The 17809-nt window shown below is 47.6% G+C and overlaps 1 protein-coding gene across 1 annotated transcript; it reads left to right on the forward strand.

The window, feature by feature from the left end:
* The first annotated feature begins 3136 nt into the window (after positions 1–3136).
* MCL1 (MCL1 apoptosis regulator, BCL2 family member) lies at positions 3137–9477 on the forward strand. The gene is given in 5 exon segments (XM_024107001.3): positions 3137–3500; positions 3502–3799; positions 5889–6136; positions 6696–6744; positions 6747–9477. Coding segments are annotated over 5 exon segments (975 nt in total). The 5' UTR covers positions 3137–3185; the 3' UTR covers positions 6812–9477.
* The last annotated feature ends 8332 nt before the right edge of the window (positions 9478–17809 follow it).

Genomic DNA, 17809 nt, shown 5'->3' on the forward strand with positions numbered 1-17809 from the left:
AGTGGCCAATGTCAGGGGCTTCAGAAAGAATGAACAGATGTGACAATCACCAAGTGATCTCCCCCTCACATCCCCATTGTTGTCGTCCACTCCCAGTTTCTGGCAGTCAGAGGCTAGGGACACCCTGACCATCTTGGCTAATAGCCATTGATGGACCTGTCCTCCAGGAACTTACCTTATTCTCTTTTTAACCCAGTTGTAGTTTTGGCCTACAAAACTACATCCCCGGGTTGACTGTGTGTTGTGTGAAGAAGTACTTCCTTTTCTTAGTTTTAAACCTGCTGCCTTTTAATTCCATTGGGTGACCCCTGGAGCTTGTGTTATGTGAAGGAGTAAATAACACTTCCTTATTCACTTTCTCCACACCATTCATGATTTTATAGACCTCTATCATATCCCCGTCTTTTCCAAACTGAAAAGTCCCAATCTTTTTAATCTCTCCTCATATGGAAGCTATTCCATACCCTTAATCATTTTTGTTGCCCTTCTCTGTACCTTTTCCAAGTCTAATTTTTCTTTTTTGAGATGGGATGACCACAACGTCACACAGCATTCAAGGTGTGGGCATACCATGGATTTATATAGTGGCATTATGATATTTTCTGTCTTATTATCTATCCCTTTCTAATGGTTCCTAACATTGTTAGCTGTTTCACTGCTGTTGCACATTGAACGGTTATTTTCAGAGAACTATCCACAGTGACTCCAAGATTTCTTTCTTGAGTGGTGAGAGCTAATTTAGATCCCATTATTTTGCATATATAGTTGGGTTATTTGCCAGTGTGCATTATTTTGCATTTATCAACACTGAATTTCATCTGCCATTTTGGCACTCAGTCACACAGTTTTGTGAGATCCTTTGTAACTCTTCGCAGTCTGCTTTGGACTTAACTATCTTGAGTAATTTGTATCATCTTAAATTTTGCTACCTCTGTTTACCCCCTTTTTCCAGATCATTTATGAACATGTTGAACAGTACTGGTCCCAAATACAGACCCCTGGTGGATACCACTAGTTACCTCTTTCCATTCTAAAAACTGGCCATTTAATTCTACCCTCTGTTTCCTGTCTTTTAACCAGTTATTGATCCATGAGAGGACCTTCCCTCTTATCCCATGTCTGCTTACTTTGCTTAAGAATTTTTAGTGAGGGACCTTGTCAAAGGCTTTCTGAAAATCCAGGTACAGTCCAGTGGATCACCTTGTCCACATGTTTGTTGACTCCTTCCAAGAATTCTAATAGATTGATGAGGTATGATTTCTCTTTACAGAAGTCGTGTTGACTCTTCCCCAACAAATCATGTTCATCTATGTGTTTGCTAATTCTGTTCTTTACTATAGTTTCCTCCAATTTGCCTGGTACTAAAGTTGGGCTTACCAGCCTGAAATTGCCAGGATCGCCTCTGGAAACTTTTTTAAAAAGTAGTGTCATATTAGCTCTCCTCCAGTCCTTTGATACAGAAGCTGATTTAAGTGATAGCTTGTATATCACACATAGAATCCAGGACAGTACAGTCCACACCAGTAGCGATGCCCATTACTTAGATTGTCAGTTCTTTGGGTCAGTGATCACCTTTTTGTCCTGTGCACAGCACAGCACCTATTACAACAGGGTCCTGGTCTGTGGCTGGGGCTGCTAGTTGCTACTGCAAAAGAGGTAATTAATAATAACGATGGTTGCAATGGTGGAAATTGTTTGGAGAAATGTTCCAGTGTAGACAAGAGCAAGCAGTATAAGGTTCGCACAATAATCCTTCCCATGAAATTACAGAAACTGGAAAAGATGCATTTGGTCTGATCTAGCCACGCAAGAGCCATGTTATTCCATACACCATCTTTTCTAGTGTTTTGTCTAGTGTAGCTATAACTCTCAAGCAATGACATTTCCAGCACACCGCTTGGGATGCTATTCCACCATCTGTTAGATCTAGCTCAATTTCACCACATCTCTCGTCGTAATTATACTGCTAAACAATTCATTCCCCCTACTTGTCATAGTCCACCTTGGCAATACTGCATCGTAAGCCCTTGCTTAGGGCAGTGGTTCTCAACTTTTTTGGGCTCACGACCCATTGGTAGACCTTGATGGCCTATTGTGACCTAGTAAATTGCTTTTGTGCAAAAAACATCTGGCTTACTGAATATTTCTTACCCACAATATACACATATTGACATCATAAGTTTGTAGTTGTGCTGCTTTAGTGACTGTAATGTAGACATATCCTCAGTGTGTTATCCCTGGTATTTTCATCAGATTCCTAATCTGACACTTATATCCCGCATTTTCCTTCATTTTCCATTGGCTACAATGCTTTCCTTCACTCCCTGTCCTGAACGTGGGTATGATGTTGCTGTGCACTGTTAAGCAGCTTGCAGGATTCATCCCAGATACGGTGACCAGGCAGCAAATGTGAAAAATCGGGACGAGGGTGGGCGGTAATAGGCGCCTATATCAGAAAAAGCCCTGACTATTGGGACCGTCCCTATACAATCGGGACATCTGGTCACCCTAGAATCTGCACTTCCCGGACGGATGGTTTAAAGCGAGGCCTCTACGCAGGACATTCGCCTATCACCCTGTAACACGGGCTTGTTTGGGACCAAACTTGCCCCGCTGTTCACCAGAACGCACCCGTTTGGTGCTGGGTTTGGCTCTAAATCCTGGTTTTTCCCTCCCGCCCCCACACGTGGAACATTTTATGATCTGGGTTTCTCCCACCCACCCACCCACCCCCTTTTTTTTGGGTTTCAGGATCGATCCATCTGCAGCAAGAACAATTGGAAATTCCATAATTGCCTCCCCCCCCCCATCCCCTGTCCTGGTACAGCCTGGGGAAGCCCACAGGCCTCCAGAAAGTAGCTCCCCCCCGCCCGCAGGAGGCGCAAAGCCAGTGAGCCTGGATTTTTCCATCGCTTTCTGGATCCTTCCCCCCCCCTGCTTTCTCCCCCCCCCGCCCCCCCCTGCGCGCCCCCCGAGCTCCCCTGCGCGCCCCCGCCCCCGTGCTCCCCTGCGCGCCGCCCCACACTCATTCACTCACAGCCCCCCCCCCACTTCCTCTAAGGCCCCGCCCTTCGCTGAGCTGCTCATTCATCACTTCCCCTTTAGCCCCGCCCCCATCCGGTCTCTATATAGGGACCAGCCCCCGCCCGCCTGCCTTGATTGTCCGCCTGGCAGAAGACGGCGCCATGTTGGCGTTAAAGCGGAACGCGGTGATCGGCCTCAACCTGTACTGCGGGGGCGGCCCGACGCTGCCCCCGTCCCCGCCGGGCTCCCCGAGCGGCGCCGGGACCCCTCCCACCCCGGGCGCGCGGGACCCCGGCCCGCCGGCGGAGGGCGTCCGGCCGGCGACGCTGATTGGCGGAGCCTCTTGGGGTGCCAACGGCCCTTCTGAGGGGGCCCGGGCGCTGATTGGCTCCCCCGCCGCCGCCCCTGCGCTGGGGGCCGGGGGGCCCCGGCCGGGCCCGCTGTGGCGGCCGGAGGAGGAACTGGACGGCTGCGACCCCCGAGGCCGAGCGGATGGGCCCGCCGGCGGCCGCCGCCCACGCCGACGGCTCCTTGCCCAGCACCCCGCCCGCGGAGGACGACGACGAGCTGGACGGGCTGTACCAGGACTCGCTGGAGCTCATCAGCCGCTACCTGCGGGAGGCGGCGGAGCTCGGCGCGCCCGGCGGCAAGAAGCTCTTCAAGCGGCTGCTGAGCGGGCCGCGGGGAGCGGGCCCCGCCGCCCTGGAGAAGGCGCTGGAGACGCTGCGGAGGGTCGGCGACGGCGTCATGGAGAAGCACCAGCTCGCCTTCCAAGGTGAGGGGACGGGGGCCGGGCCGGGCCACACAGGGAGCGGGGGAGCGGGCTCGCCTGCCAAGATGGCGGCCGCGGGGGGGGGGGGCGGTCTCCCCCTTCCCGGCCTCCTGCCCGCGGTTGCTCCGAGTTGGCCCCGGCTCCGGAGTGGCGGCCGGGGCCGGGGCCGGGCCCAGGCTGGAGCCCGGCCCCGGGGAGCCGCGCTCGGCAGAGGCGTGCGCGTGCGGCGGGCCCCCCTCTGGCGCGCGGGGTCGGAGGTGGGGACCCTGCTGGCGGCCCGTAGATCTGGAGTCACGCTGGGGCCGGGGGTGGGGGGGGCTTTCCGCGCTATCCCGGGCGGTGGGGACCCCCTGGAGGGTTGCAGGCTCTTGGCTAAAGGCTCCGCGCCAGGTTGGCTCTGCCCTAGGACAGCGGCTGTCCAGCTGGCGAGATTTCCAGAGGGAGAGGAAATGCCCCGCCATTTGACCCTTTTATTGGAAGGGGGTCCGCAAATGGGGAAAAAAAGTTGCCCCCTCCTGATCTAGGGACTGGAGAGCGGGCCCTGGGAAGCAGGCTCGGGAGTGGGGCTGCAGGGCCCCTGGCACCAGTTAGAGGGCATTCTTCACAAAGCTGTTGGGACAGAATAACCTTCGCTTCTTCAAAAACGAAACTAAACGTTGTTTATCGAGAGGGTGGGGAAAACCCGTTAACTTCTGCAAAACTAGATGGTCACATATTAACCATAGCCGGGTGCAAGAAGGGAGTAAACATGCAAATATATTGTAAATCTTGTCCAAAGGTTAGCCAGTTATGGATTAGACCGCTTCATTTTCTAGGCTGCAGTAAAACAGAAGTGCTAGCAAGTATTTATTCTGACTTTTATCTCTATTGCGCTATTTTAGCATTTTTACACCAGCTTCACCCTTTAATGCTGCACAGTAGTCTTAAAATAGCTACAGAAACTTGAATCCTAAAGTCCATGTCCATAGGTGGGTGTCCTGAATCTTCTTGACTTGTAATATTCCAATCTGCAGTTTCTATTAACCTCTGAAGGTCACATTTTCTTCAGTTCTCTTCTAGTGTCTCAAACTTGATTGAGTAATAGCAAAAGAGAATTTCAGTACTACACTAAGCCCTGGGTTTCAGGTTTGAAATGCCAAACTTTGGAAACTTTTTCATGAAATTTGTGTGTCAATGTTACAGTAGTTACCATAACATGAAGTCCCAAAACTCCTACTTTGAGCAGTACTGTAACTTTTTTCTTTTTTGAAGAGAAACCTCAAATAACTCTTCTAAAATTTAATGAGTCTGAAGTATTTGAGATACCGTAGACTTTCCACAGGGTTATATTTTACTTAGATCAAAGAAGATAGACTTTCAATGGGTTTAGTTCCTTGGGGAATGGAATTCATTAGCCTTTACAGTTGGCATTAAGCCACCTGAATAAATTACCTCTTTCATGAGTTTGAGTATATTGCTGGGATAAACAGTATTTTTGGATAACTAATCTTTTAACGCCTGGTGCTGAATAGGAAGAAATATTGGAGGAGACTCGTGTAAATGTTAAGTATAACAAGAAAGTAGTTTCTGATGTATGTTAATTCATCAAGGGGCCATGGGGTCAGAATGGTTGGGCTTCCTTTTAATAAGGAGTGACCGTTTTCATATTGTTCTAACTCACCTAGCCTGTTCAAGGAGTGTCCAAAAGACAGGCTGAAAAGAAACTGGTTTTGTTGTTCTTGGGTGTTCTGCCCTTCTATATACAGTGAGGAGGAGGTACTGTGATTTGGCTAATACAGAGGTTTTCCCCAAAGCTTAAGTGTGCAGTGTCACAGCACCTTCATTTTAGGTTCCTGTCTCAAAAGGATTTAACAAACTAAAATAGCTCATGCTAATATAATTGTGTACTAAACTTAATGCCTGTGAGCCTGGAGATAATGGCTTTTCCCATCTTCCTCTATTCCACTTGGGAGGAAGGATATATAGTACTTGTCTAGCCTTTAAGGAAGATATTTTTGTTGGTGTTTATACTACCTATTGTATAGTGTTTGCAGTCACTTAGTGAGTTACTTTTGTAGTCTCAGTGTGTTTTTCTGCTAATCTTTTACTTCAGGGATGCTTCGGAAGCTAGACATCAAGAATGAGGAGGATCTGAAGTCAGTGACTGCCGTTGCAACCCATGTTTTCAGTGATGGAGTAACAAACTGGGGTAGAATTGTGACACTCATCTCTTTTGGTGCCTTTGTTGCAAAACACCTGAAGAGCATAAACCAGGAGAATTGCATCAACACACTAGCAGGGATCATCACAGATGTGCTTGTCACAGGCAAACGAGATTGGCTAGTTAACCAAAGAGGCTGGGTAAGTGAGAGATTGCAGGGACTGAATGTGGTTAATGAAGTTGTCCATTGGTCTAGTAATATTTACCTCTCTGGCTGACACTTGCTGACACCTTGTACATGCCTAAGGTATACAGGGTGATTTACCAGTCAGTTAAAACTACTGGTTGGAGCAGTGCAAGCAGATTATGAATCACTTAATGGTGTAATAAAGACATATGGTGCTTTATGATGTTACTCTGCACTTAGAGCACTTCATCCATATATCTGTCCAAATTAAAGATGGGAAACGGAAGGTGCAAAGGTGAATTGACTTGTTCTGTCATGCCATGAGTGTGCTGCAATTAGATCCAAATTCCACACTCAACCCACTAGACCGGTTCCCTTAATCAGGTAGAATGTACTGAATTGCTTCTGTATTTGGTACAAGTTTGTCATAGTGATTACTCCTAGTTGGTGGTGTGCAGGGATGCTACTGTTATGAGAACTTCACAAAGGCAAACTGCATTGTGAGCCCCTCTTCTCTTCCCCCACCCCAAAAAATGGCTGTTAGACATTAATAATTCACTTATTTTTTGCAGGAGGGATTTGTTGAATTCTTCCGTGTAGAGGATCTAGAAGGTAGCATCAGGATGTTCTGGTGGCTTTTGCAGGCTTTGCTGGACTGGGAGCAAGCTTGGCCTACATGATGCGATGAGCCATGGAGTGATATAAATGACCTAAATGCCAGGTGCACTAGCTCTCCTTTGCATCTGGAGTTAGTGAACTGCACACTTCCTGCTGTGAAAGAATACCTAGTACACTGTACTTCACAGGAACATAGAGAATAACATCTGGGAATCTCCTTGAGTGACTTCCCCCCAGAAAGGGATAGCGTGGTGCAGTCTGACTGAGAGTACCAACAAGAGGATTTTTTTGCTAACGAGAACAGAAAATGAAGCAAGTAATACTACTTCCTTGAAGAGCTCTGTGAAAGGATGCTAAGAGTACTGTTTTCAAGTGCAGCCCTGTCACTAAGGGGAACAGATCCTATTCTGCAAGTCAACAAAAGCACCAGCGGCTCTTACTCCGACTACCTAGAGGCTTTTATTAGTTTTGGTATGGTGGCTGTATGTGGAATGAGTTTCATTTCCTTAGCTCTGAGTTGTGATCATAGCTCACTGGAAATGTGGACTAGGGTCCTGTGGACCCACTGAGTCTCTTAAGTTTGTGGCTTGTGTCTTGAGTTAGAAGTGCAAAAAGGTTTATTCTGGTTATAACCAGATATACCAGCTATGAGTGGGACTTTGCTGAAATATGCCTACATTCCATCAGCAGTAAAAAGGGGTACAGTCCTCTTGAAAGCTGAGAAGCCTGACCTTACTGTAGCTAGTCAACTTTAACAGGCTACCAGTAGAGCGCCTTAGGCCATTATTTGCCCCCTCTGTTATGACTCCCAAAGAACACATGCAGCTATAAAGAGGGAGTGCAGTTGTAAGTATGTAAAAACTTCCCAGGGGGTGGGGAGGCTGTACAGAGAACTTTGTAAATGTCTATAAAACTGTAAAATATGTACATTTTTACAGAGATGATCTCTTGAGAAAGATGGCTTGAGTGAGTCCAGATCTCTTTATTGAAATACTATACTTCAGCCCATTGCACACAGCATTTATTTTTTTGCTTCTCTTTTACCCGATTTCCACAAAGTGTCTCTTCCTCATGTACTCTAGTAAAACTGCTAGGCTTCTCTGGCAAAGATCAGCTATGTGCTGGTCCCCAGGACGTGCTGGCAACAGCACAAGTTTTTTTTATTTATTTTGTTTTAATCTTTGGGTTATTCCTGACTCTTTAATGGATGGGTGAGTGTTCTGGAAGCCACTGTTGGCTATTTCCTAGTCACGTTTTATTTTGACCTATTTTTTAGCCTTGATTCAAAACTAAGCTAATTTTGAATGTAAGCATTTTCTCAAACTAAATAAATCTGCTACATTGGATTGAATCTGCTACATTGGATTGAATCTGCAGTTAGCACCGTGAATCCATTAATTTGACATACTCAATTCAATCCTTCAGTAGCTAGTTCTAAGCATTCACTCTGGACAGGCTTGCAGGGAGTAATCTGGTATTAATTTTTTTTGAACTATGAGCCAGTTGATTCCCTCTCTGTATGCACAATAGTTTCACATTAAATTTTGGTTTTCAGCAAAATGAAGTATATTAGTCTTCACTGTATAAAATCTTGTTCAGACTGAATTAGGGTTGAAGTGGAAGCTAATGTAAAACAAAGTCTAGACTTTAAACATGGTGCTAGTGTCAGGCTTGCTTGTTTACATAATAAATGAGCATCCCTACTCTTGTCAATAAAGTGGTTTTTGTTCACTTCTGCACAATTAAAGCTTGCTGCTGACTTCTAGGCAGAGGAACAAGGCGGTAGCACCCCATAACAGTATTTTGTGGCCAAGTGTATGCTATGACTGTAGTGAACTTCTTTCTCCCTAATGTGCATGTAATTTCCAGCCTACGGCTACAGTGGTAGCAGAAGTCTTCAGTTACAGCATGAATGAATATACTGTACATGCCCAAAGTGTTCTATGGGCCTGGGGTAGCTCATAGGTAGCTCCAAGCCCTGGGCCAGGGCTATACCATAGTGCTAGTTCTACTTGCAGCCAGCTGTTGCATCAAGTCACAACAGATGACAAAGCATTATAGCTTTTCTAGTCCTCCATCTAAGCAGCTGCTCTAGCTGTCTTAGCAATAGTTTCCAACTGTGAATGAGGAGGTGTCAAGACAAATCCCTAACATCCCGTCCTTAGTACAGAAGTTGTGAGAACCCTTGCTCCATGATCATGTTGACCCAGAATTGTGTGTTAGTAAGGAAACACTCACATTCATCTCCACCACTTTAAATCTCAATGAGTTCAGCAGATCACAACTATCTTTAAAAGGAGAAGGGGGGGATCTTTCTTCACTGTGCAGCTCAATTTACCTCTTTAACAGTCGCATACAAGAGTTCAGCTAAACATCACACAGGGCTACATAAAAAGTGCTAACAGCTGCACTCAGAGGCTCAACCACAAAGGGAGAGGCTAATTCAACAGTTGCAGTAACATTTCGCGAATAGCCTTTAATCTTTAGAGTTTTTGTTTAAGCTTGGATTGGGTTAGTCTCTTTAGCCCTGCCCTGACATTCAGCAGGGTCCAGACAATGTGTACAACTGAAATACTTGTTCCTTTTCTTCCCCCTCTGCCCACCCCCCAGAAGTGCAACAGCCTTCACCAAACGGGCGTAGCTTTTCAAGGGTGTATTAGATTCCAACTATTCTGCAATTATGCCTGCCTGCTTTTCTGTAGACTGTTCCCTCCTAAAATAAATCATGCAAATATATTAAGTATATCTGTATTTAAACCACACATGCTTTTTATAACCTAGTAAGCGTTTACTATTAATTACAGCCACTGTGTAAACGAACAGTGTAGTTCTAGCTGTACATATAGCCTACTTTCTTGCAGAAGGCAAGAAAACATCAATTGGTATTCAAGTATTGTTCCTGCCTGAAGCAGATGCCCAGGATTGACTGTCCCATACAAGCTTCTTTCAAAACAAGTACCTCTCCGTGGCAGCTCCTCTCCTCCATGAGGGGATTGCAACATGAGGGCAACTGGCCTGATGCATCTTGCTGCAGAAGCAATTCGTTCAGTCATGCGGACGTGTTACCTTACCAAAGGTTCCTCTCGATAATGGGATATGTGCTAGAGCTGCCACCTTTTGACCTACCCAGAGTCAAGCTGAGGGTGGGTAGGTAGGACTGCTTTTAAGGGTATCGTGATAGCGGGCAGGGGGGTTCTTCAGTATAAGTGCTGGCATTGAAAGATGCAAACAGCTGTATGAGATTACAGGAGAGTGGGGTGCAGGGTATGTATGAGTGAAGTGGGCTGTGTACCCAAGAATCATGCTTGCTCACCCTCAAAAGAGTGTAGAGTGGGATGGTCGTGATCCTAACTGCTTCTATGCCTTCAGCCCTTGCTTGGGAGGTGAGGGGTGGCAGAATTCTTGGCAGCTTTGTTCAAAATGCAAACCTTGTCACGATTAAACTAGAAAATGCTTTGTGCAATTAGATCATGCGCCTCCCTTCTCCCCACCCCCACTTTGAATCAACAGTGTGTCAGCTTTCATGTAACAATGAGGCAGATGGCCACCTTTTACAGCAGCAGCTAGTCACTGTGGCCCAATCCTCAAAGGTATTTGGGCTCCAACTTCCATAGGAATCAATGGAAGTTAGGGGCCTTAGTACCTTGGAGAATCTGGGCCTCTGCCACTGGAAGAAAGTTGGCAGTTTTAGTATACGGTTGAGTCTGGAAAGTGTTTGGCCGTGTCTTCCTTTTTAAGCTGCTTTGAGGAATGTTCTCTCTCTAACCCCTTCCCATAGTCCGGTGGCTTCATGCAAAGGTGGGGCTTTGCTATGGAAATATGCAAATACGGAATTTGTAGAGTGGTTTCCCCTTCGCTATTTGGCTGCTCTGTTTCTAGGTAGTGGGTGTAAAGTGCGTCAAAGCTGTCCTGCTTCCTGGTAACCATGTCTATACTGTGAAGGCTATCTATTCACCACAGACTATCTCGGCTTTGGTAAAAGGGTGGCAACTTCCCTTCCCTTTCAAATAAGGGCTTTCAGAGAGCAGAAAATGTGCCAGTAATTACACTCCATACTTTATTTTTCCCTCTCTGAAGCAGTTAGTTAATAAAGGTTCATGTTCTAAACAAGAGTTTCCTCCAATTTTTGAACAAGGTCAGTGCCTTCATTTGTCCTGAGAATGATCTAGCAGTGCCTAGAACCACCTGAACTGCTCAGCCAAGAAGCCCTCCTTGCCCTGCTAGCTATTAAGTTATCACGGCACCAAGACACAGGAGTGTCCATCAAACCCAAGGCTGAAGACCTGCAGCAGTAACATTATTTTTGTGGTACCTAGAGGCCTTATTGGGGTCCCTGTGATTCCATACAGACCTACCTAATGCACACTATAGAGGGGCTGATTGATATAGCATGGCTTCTTGTATATTTCATTTAAAAAGAAGCGTGGGCCTTGTTTATGCAATATATCCTACTATGAAAAGTAGTTCCTGGTAACAAAATAAAATAGTAGGAACATGTTATGAATGCCTGCTCTATCATCTTGAACATCTCTCTCATCCCCCACTCCCAACCCTTTCTCTCTCTCTCTTTTTAATAAAGATTCCCTGGACTATTTGAATCCCTTACTCCCCCACCAATGATGGCGTTTGTGGCCCACCAGCCAATCTCGGCTCACTTTCCTTTCTTAGAAACTGTGGTTGAGATTTTCAACGCTGGCTCTGGGATTTGAACATCACAGTGGGGTGTCCAACCCCTCCCCCCCTTCAGGAAGCTTTGCAACTCAGTCAAAAACTAGGCTATTGAATATAGTCACAGGATGCTAATAACAGAATTAAAAGTGCCTGCAGTGTCCTCAAACTGCTGCTGCAATGGCACCCTGCCACTTCGGGGATAGTTCAAAACTCGCCTTCCAAACTTCCCCACTCTTCCCCTCCCTACCCAAAATCCCTATGGGGTAACCATTATTTTCAGTCTGTACCCCATTGACATTTCTCCGCATTTAACACCCTTGGCAGAGTGTGCACCATGGGGAGTTGGTATGTGGCTGGAATAGTTGTTGCTCAGACATAAATGCTTCATACCCTTTGAAGGGCAAGGAGGGAGGGGATTGCGTTGTACCTTTACAAAGAATTAGTTTCTGTCACAAATGGTTGTTAGGCCGCTGGGCCCAGCCCTCAAAGGTATTAAGGCTCGGAAGTTAGGAGTCTGAATACCTTTTGAGGAGGTGGGCCTTGACTACAACTTTCAGGTCAGGATTGAAGGGGGGAGAGGAGCAAAATGGTAAGCAGAAGTGATGTTTAAAGTGATGTTCTTGCCACCTGCTCTGGTGAGAAACATACTTTATGGCACTGCAAACATAGAAACCTCAGCACTAATGGAGGGTTAATTTAGTGTTCTCATTGGGCCCTTGTCTAGCAGTGCTTTTGTACTACTGGTTTGGGGCGAAACATTGCGAGTTCTCAAGCTAACACATGTACTTTTCAATCTCGCAATTATAATGCTCGGGGCATGATGTAATAGTTTCTATAGTGACAGACAGACGCCATAAACAGAGGACTGCAGTGGTCAACTGTCTTTGCCAGCTATTCACTGCTGCTCCCAACTAAAATCCCATAGATTGGCTCCGTAGACCAAAGTTACACTGTACCAAAGTATAACCCACTGAACACTCCGCAATGTGTTTTTCTGCATTCTTGCTAAAGAGCTTACTTCATCCTGTGGCATGAGGCTAGGCCCGTTTCCTTTAATGGATGCAAGCTGAAGAAGTTTTTCTCAAATACCGTGCAAAGAGCAATGTGCAAATCATGCCTGAAATTTTTTGGTGTTGCAGTGCAACCGTTGTGCAAATGTCTCTTGGCGTGCATGCTTCTGCAGGTAGCAGGATGGTGCTGTGACAAAAATAGACAGCCTAGGGCTTTCATAGAAATTCGAGATGGAAACAACCTGTTATGTGATCTAATCCAGCAATTTCCAGAACCCCACCAGCACCATTTTCCTGGTTTCTTTCCTAGAGTCTATTCAGTTTTAAATGCCCCAAACAAGAAGTCTCCCATTATTTCTCTTGGGAGGCTACTCCAAGTCCTTGTAGGTGGTTATATTCGACTTCCCATTAGGCTCAATGAAATAGCTCCCATCCATCACCATAGTATCTGAACGTCTCCTAACTCCCGATCAGGTATCGACGTATTATCCCCATTTTAGAGATAGGAGAAAGTGACATGATTGAGATCACAAACCATGGGTATGTCTACACAGCCGACGTCAGAGCGCTGCCGAACGTGCCTGTGGAGTCGCGGCTCCAGCGCTGGGAGAGCAGTGCTGTAATAAAACCACCTCCGCGAGGGGAATAGCTCCCAGCGCGGGGAGTAGCACTGTCTGCACTGCCACTTTACAGTGCTGAAACTTGCATCGCTCGGGGGGTGTTTTTTCGCACCCCTAAGCGAAGAAAGTTTCAGCACTGTAAGTGGTAGTGTAGACCAGGCCTGAGTCTGTAGAGAACCAGATCTCCTGAATCTCCACGCACGGCCTCAACTTCCTCTTCTAAAGTGCTCTGCTTTGAGCCTTTCCTTAGACGAACTCACATCAGTTTTCTTCTCAGAAGTGGTCCTCAAAGGAAAGGTACTTTATCGAAGTGCTTGCTGTCCATCCTTCTACTGTGGATATTTTAGATACTTATCACATTACTGTAGTATCTGAACAATTAAAAATGTTCCAAGTATTTATTCTCACCCCTGTGCGGCAGGCCTGTGATCCCCATTTACAGATCTTTAGCACTAGCTGAGCAGATAAAGTCATGAGCCAACCCACCCCAACAGCTGGTTGTGCGCAATGTTCTCACTTCACATCTTGGGCCTGACTGTTGGATTGGCATCTGTTTTTCAAGTCCCTTTGCCTTTTGCCAGCCCGCCGGCTCCAGGCGGGACATTCTGTTCGCCTTTCAAAGCTCCATTTGTGAAGCGCGTTCTTAGAAAGTCCCTTTGCTCTGTTCTCTTGCCAGTGAGCACATGCCAGGGTCCCAGAGATCCCCGGCACGCTGGCCAGCAGCCTCCCTTTCTTGGAAGTCTCGGTAGAAAGAGGAAGGATTGAGGAAGCCCTGAAAGCTGCCCCAGGACTAATGGGGTTCATGCAAAGCTTCTGCGATGGATGCGCTTCAGCGCTGCCAAAGGGCTTTACACCTAGTCCAGTGGACAAAGCTGACTTATATGGGATCGTTGCAAGGGAGCCTCTCTAAGTTACACCGCCTCTTTTAACTTTCCATCCTGGGAACAAACACTTGAATGCTGCCCATCTGTTAACACCATTGCTTTCCGATGAGATCATTGCCTTGGCTCGTACTGTAATAAGAGATCCCAGGACCTTGCAACAACAACAAAGGGAATCCTTCCAAGAAGAAGGAGAAATCATCGCTCGAGATGAGGGGGAGGCTTTCTGTCCCCCAACAAGTTTGCACTGGTTCACGTTTGCATGACTCCTGGAGTTACATTGATGTAAAACTGGCGTGAGTTGCCCTGAGGATGTTTCATGCCACCTTGGCTGCATAAAGCTGCCTTGAAATGGGTGCAAATAGCCCCCTGGAGTCCACTCAGGGCAGGGGGCCTCCCTAGCTGATCTATCGCTGCGCCAGCCCTGCTCCCAGTCCCTTAGCATAGGGCACCGGGCCAGAGCACGCTGCACTGTGGCTACTCTGTGCTTCTGGGTGGCCAATAGAATAGAGTAGAGCGTATGGCTACTTCCACACAGCTGCTGGGAGGTGTAATTCCTCTCTCAGGTAGACATGCACGTGCTAGCTTGAGCTAGTGCCTAAAAACAGCAGCGTGGCATGGGCCAGCCACCTGACTACTCCCCCGCCTGACCCCCGAAGCATGTGCTTGGGTGGTTCGCCTCCTGCCGCAGCTACACCGCTTTTGCTAGATTGAGCACAGCTAGTGCAAGCTCATCTCCCCGAGCTGGGCGTCACTCGTCCCAGCGGCTGTGTGGACGTACCCTATGTACCCTGCATGGCTGCCTGATGCACAAAGTGCTGCCTTCTCTCTCCACCCCTATCCCTGCCCCAAGTGCAGAGTCTAAGGCCAAGAGTTCGGGCCAGAGTGTTCAAGGACGGACGTAGAAGCGAGCGTGGGAGGCATTCCATCAGGATGAATTCATGCCTGGGTCCCAGCCAGGGCTGGAATGTGGATGGCTCCCATTTTAATTCGTTTCTCGAGTGTAATTAGTGCACTGAACAGCCTGGGTTGCTTTTAAACCAGGGTCATTTCCTACTTCCCCCAGGGAGCAGAGGTGAGGTGACTTTGAGCATTTCAGGTTGAGTTCCTCCGGCTATCACATTTTGTTTGCCAAACAGACAGTATTTTACACAACATATTCCCCTCGAAAATGCCCCAGCACAGCTCCCCCCAACTGACAGAGCTCCCTCAAAGTCAATGGAGCTGCACCATTTACACCCACGGGGATTCCGGCCCCATTGACTCCCATGGAGCTACACCCATTTATGCCAGCTGGGGGCCTGCCCCCCTGATTCCACATTGCACGCCTGGCCCCATTTTGCAAACGGGCGAGGGCTGGACACATCTGAGCTCCAAGCCGAGAGGCTGGCCTGGCTGCGGGTGGCTATTTCGGTTGCCCTTCAAGGTGCAATAAAAGAAGTCCCCGTGTAGGAGCTGGATTTTATAATGTACTATGAGAATTAATGTATGATTTGATTTCATCCTGTCAGCCACCCTTTTTGAATAGCAGAAAGGAATGACAGGCCAGAACAATCCTTATGAGTGATTGTGGTCACCCTTTTGTTTTAGGATAAGTTATAATGTCTACCATGGTTTCCTATATGTATTACAAAGTAGGCACTCTAGTTAAATATACATTTCTTTGTTTTAAGGTTTAGAAAGTAAGAGACAAGATTCTCTATTGTGTCTATGTTAAGTAGACTAGAGGAACATTGAAGACCTGGGTCTCAATGTAAATCGTCTTGGTTATTGATTGTAAAACTTAGCAAGGTTTAATTTGCAATGCCTTTTTGCTCGATATAAAATACTATTGTTCGTATTCTCAATCTGTTTGTGTGAATGAGGAATGCATGCATCAGGAAAAGATAAGGTGTGAAGGCCATTGTTATAGCCAGAGTCAAGGAAGAAGGAGTGAAGAGACTTAAAGGACATCAAAGAAGCATCAAGGTGCATCCATAATGAAGGGCAGATTGACGACCCTGAGGTAAAGGCTGGCACCCCTAAGGACAATTGATTAAATCGGAACAAAGGACAGGATGACCCTCTCGGAGGTGTATTGGAATGTTTAAACCAATTAAGAAGTAACTGGTCACAAACTGACACAGCAAAATCCATAGGCTTCAACAGAGAAAAAACCCTATAAGAACAGGGTGCTTGGCCCAGAGTTCCAAGGAGGTCCCTGAAACTAGAAACGCTGTGGTAAGGCGGTAGCATGGAGAGTCACTGCAGGGCCAGTCGGGGTTCTTCCCTCGCTGTAGTTAACCCACCTCCCCGGAGGTCTGCCGTTGACCCGGCAGCATCTACACCTTAAGTGCATCGCATGAAATTTTTCACAGCCGATGTAGTTAGATTGATCTCACTTCATGGTGTAGACCAGGCCTGAGTCAACAAACAAAAGCAAGCCCAGGGGCTTGGAGAAATCGGAGGCCAGAAAACACATTTGGGGCCCTGAGTCCGCTCCATGGACCATCCAGGGGATGTTCCACTGTTTTGTCCTTGGCCTGACTCCGCACATATGTCTACTGCAGCAAATTCCCAGGCTTTAGCACTGGATGGTCATCTCTTCTGCTCCAAACGCAGACCCCGTTTCTCGCCACATAGCTGGGAACTGGGCAGTGTACTCTAGGTCAGTGTCAGGGGAGCTTCACCGAGGGAACTGGGTTAGCTGCCGAGGAAGGACAAATGAGTTGGAATAGTTAATGCTAAAGTACGTTTTGGTAGAGATATTCAACCTCATGCTTCAGGGTCTAAACCAATCGAACTAAAGGGACCAGGAGGAAACCTAATCTGGGAGGCAGATTATTCCTCATCTGCCTGATGAGAAGTTTCTTGCACCTTCTTCTGCAACATCTGGTGCTACGCAGGGTCAGAGACAGGATACTGAGCTCGATGGACGATGGGGCTGAACCAGCAATTTCTATGGGCTTGTGGGTAAGGCACTGGGCTGGAACTCAGGAGATTTGTGTGCTAGTCCTGGCTCTGCCACTGTGGGTAAATCAGCTAATGTCTCTGGGCCTCAGTTCCCAGGTGCAAAATGGGGTAATGAGATTGTGAGCTCTTTGGGGCAGGGACTGGCCCTCACTGTGTGCCTCCAGGACCTAGTACAACGTGGCCACCTCTAGGGGAAGGTGCAGAGGTAGCTGATCATCCGCCTTGTGTCTACAGCTGAGTCAGTTTCACTTTAAGCATGCTCCGGGCCCGCCCAGCTGAACCTGCTTTCTCAGAATTCAGAAGCCTCTTGCTAAGAATAAAGTGACACGTTTCGGTTTTACTAAGAAATCTGAAGGAAAGAGGGCACAGAGCTAACTGGGGCCCCGGGCAGAAGACGAGCATGCACAAGAGATCAGGGCCCGCTTCCTGGAACAGCAAAGGACCAGGAGAGATAAAACGCCAGCTGCAGCTTATCGCTTCCCCATGAGCAGAGCGGGGGTGGGCTAGAGACAGGACTGTGCGTCAGACGCGAGTGGCTGAGACTAGCTCACATTCAAAGGGGCTTGGCTCCCTGTGGCGCAGAACAAAGCCCCAGCCAGCGCTGGAGCAAGGCTCCACTCTACACTCAGGCCCCGATGATTTCCAATTGGACATTTGTCCCTCCCAAGGGCTGGCAGAACCTAGGTCTTTTCATCCATTGGTCTGAAAGTATTTCGCGACGCAGGGGAGGTAGCACCAAGCCCTGTTTTACAAGTGGGGAAACTGAGGCACGGAGCACTAGACATAACATGCCTTAGATCAGAGACAGAACCCAGGGATCTGGAGCCCAAAGCCCACATGGGGTAAGGCGGCCGTGGAAGCACATCCAGGAAGCCAGCTGAGCTGAATTTATCTCACTGGGCTTCCTTCCTGCTTTCTTGGGCTGGAATTCCCC

The sequence above is a fragment of the Chrysemys picta genome, chromosome 20 (genome assembly GCF_011386835.1).
Source record: "Chrysemys picta bellii isolate R12L10 chromosome 20, ASM1138683v2, whole genome shotgun sequence".
NCBI lineage: Eukaryota > Metazoa > Chordata > Testudines > Emydidae > Chrysemys > Chrysemys picta.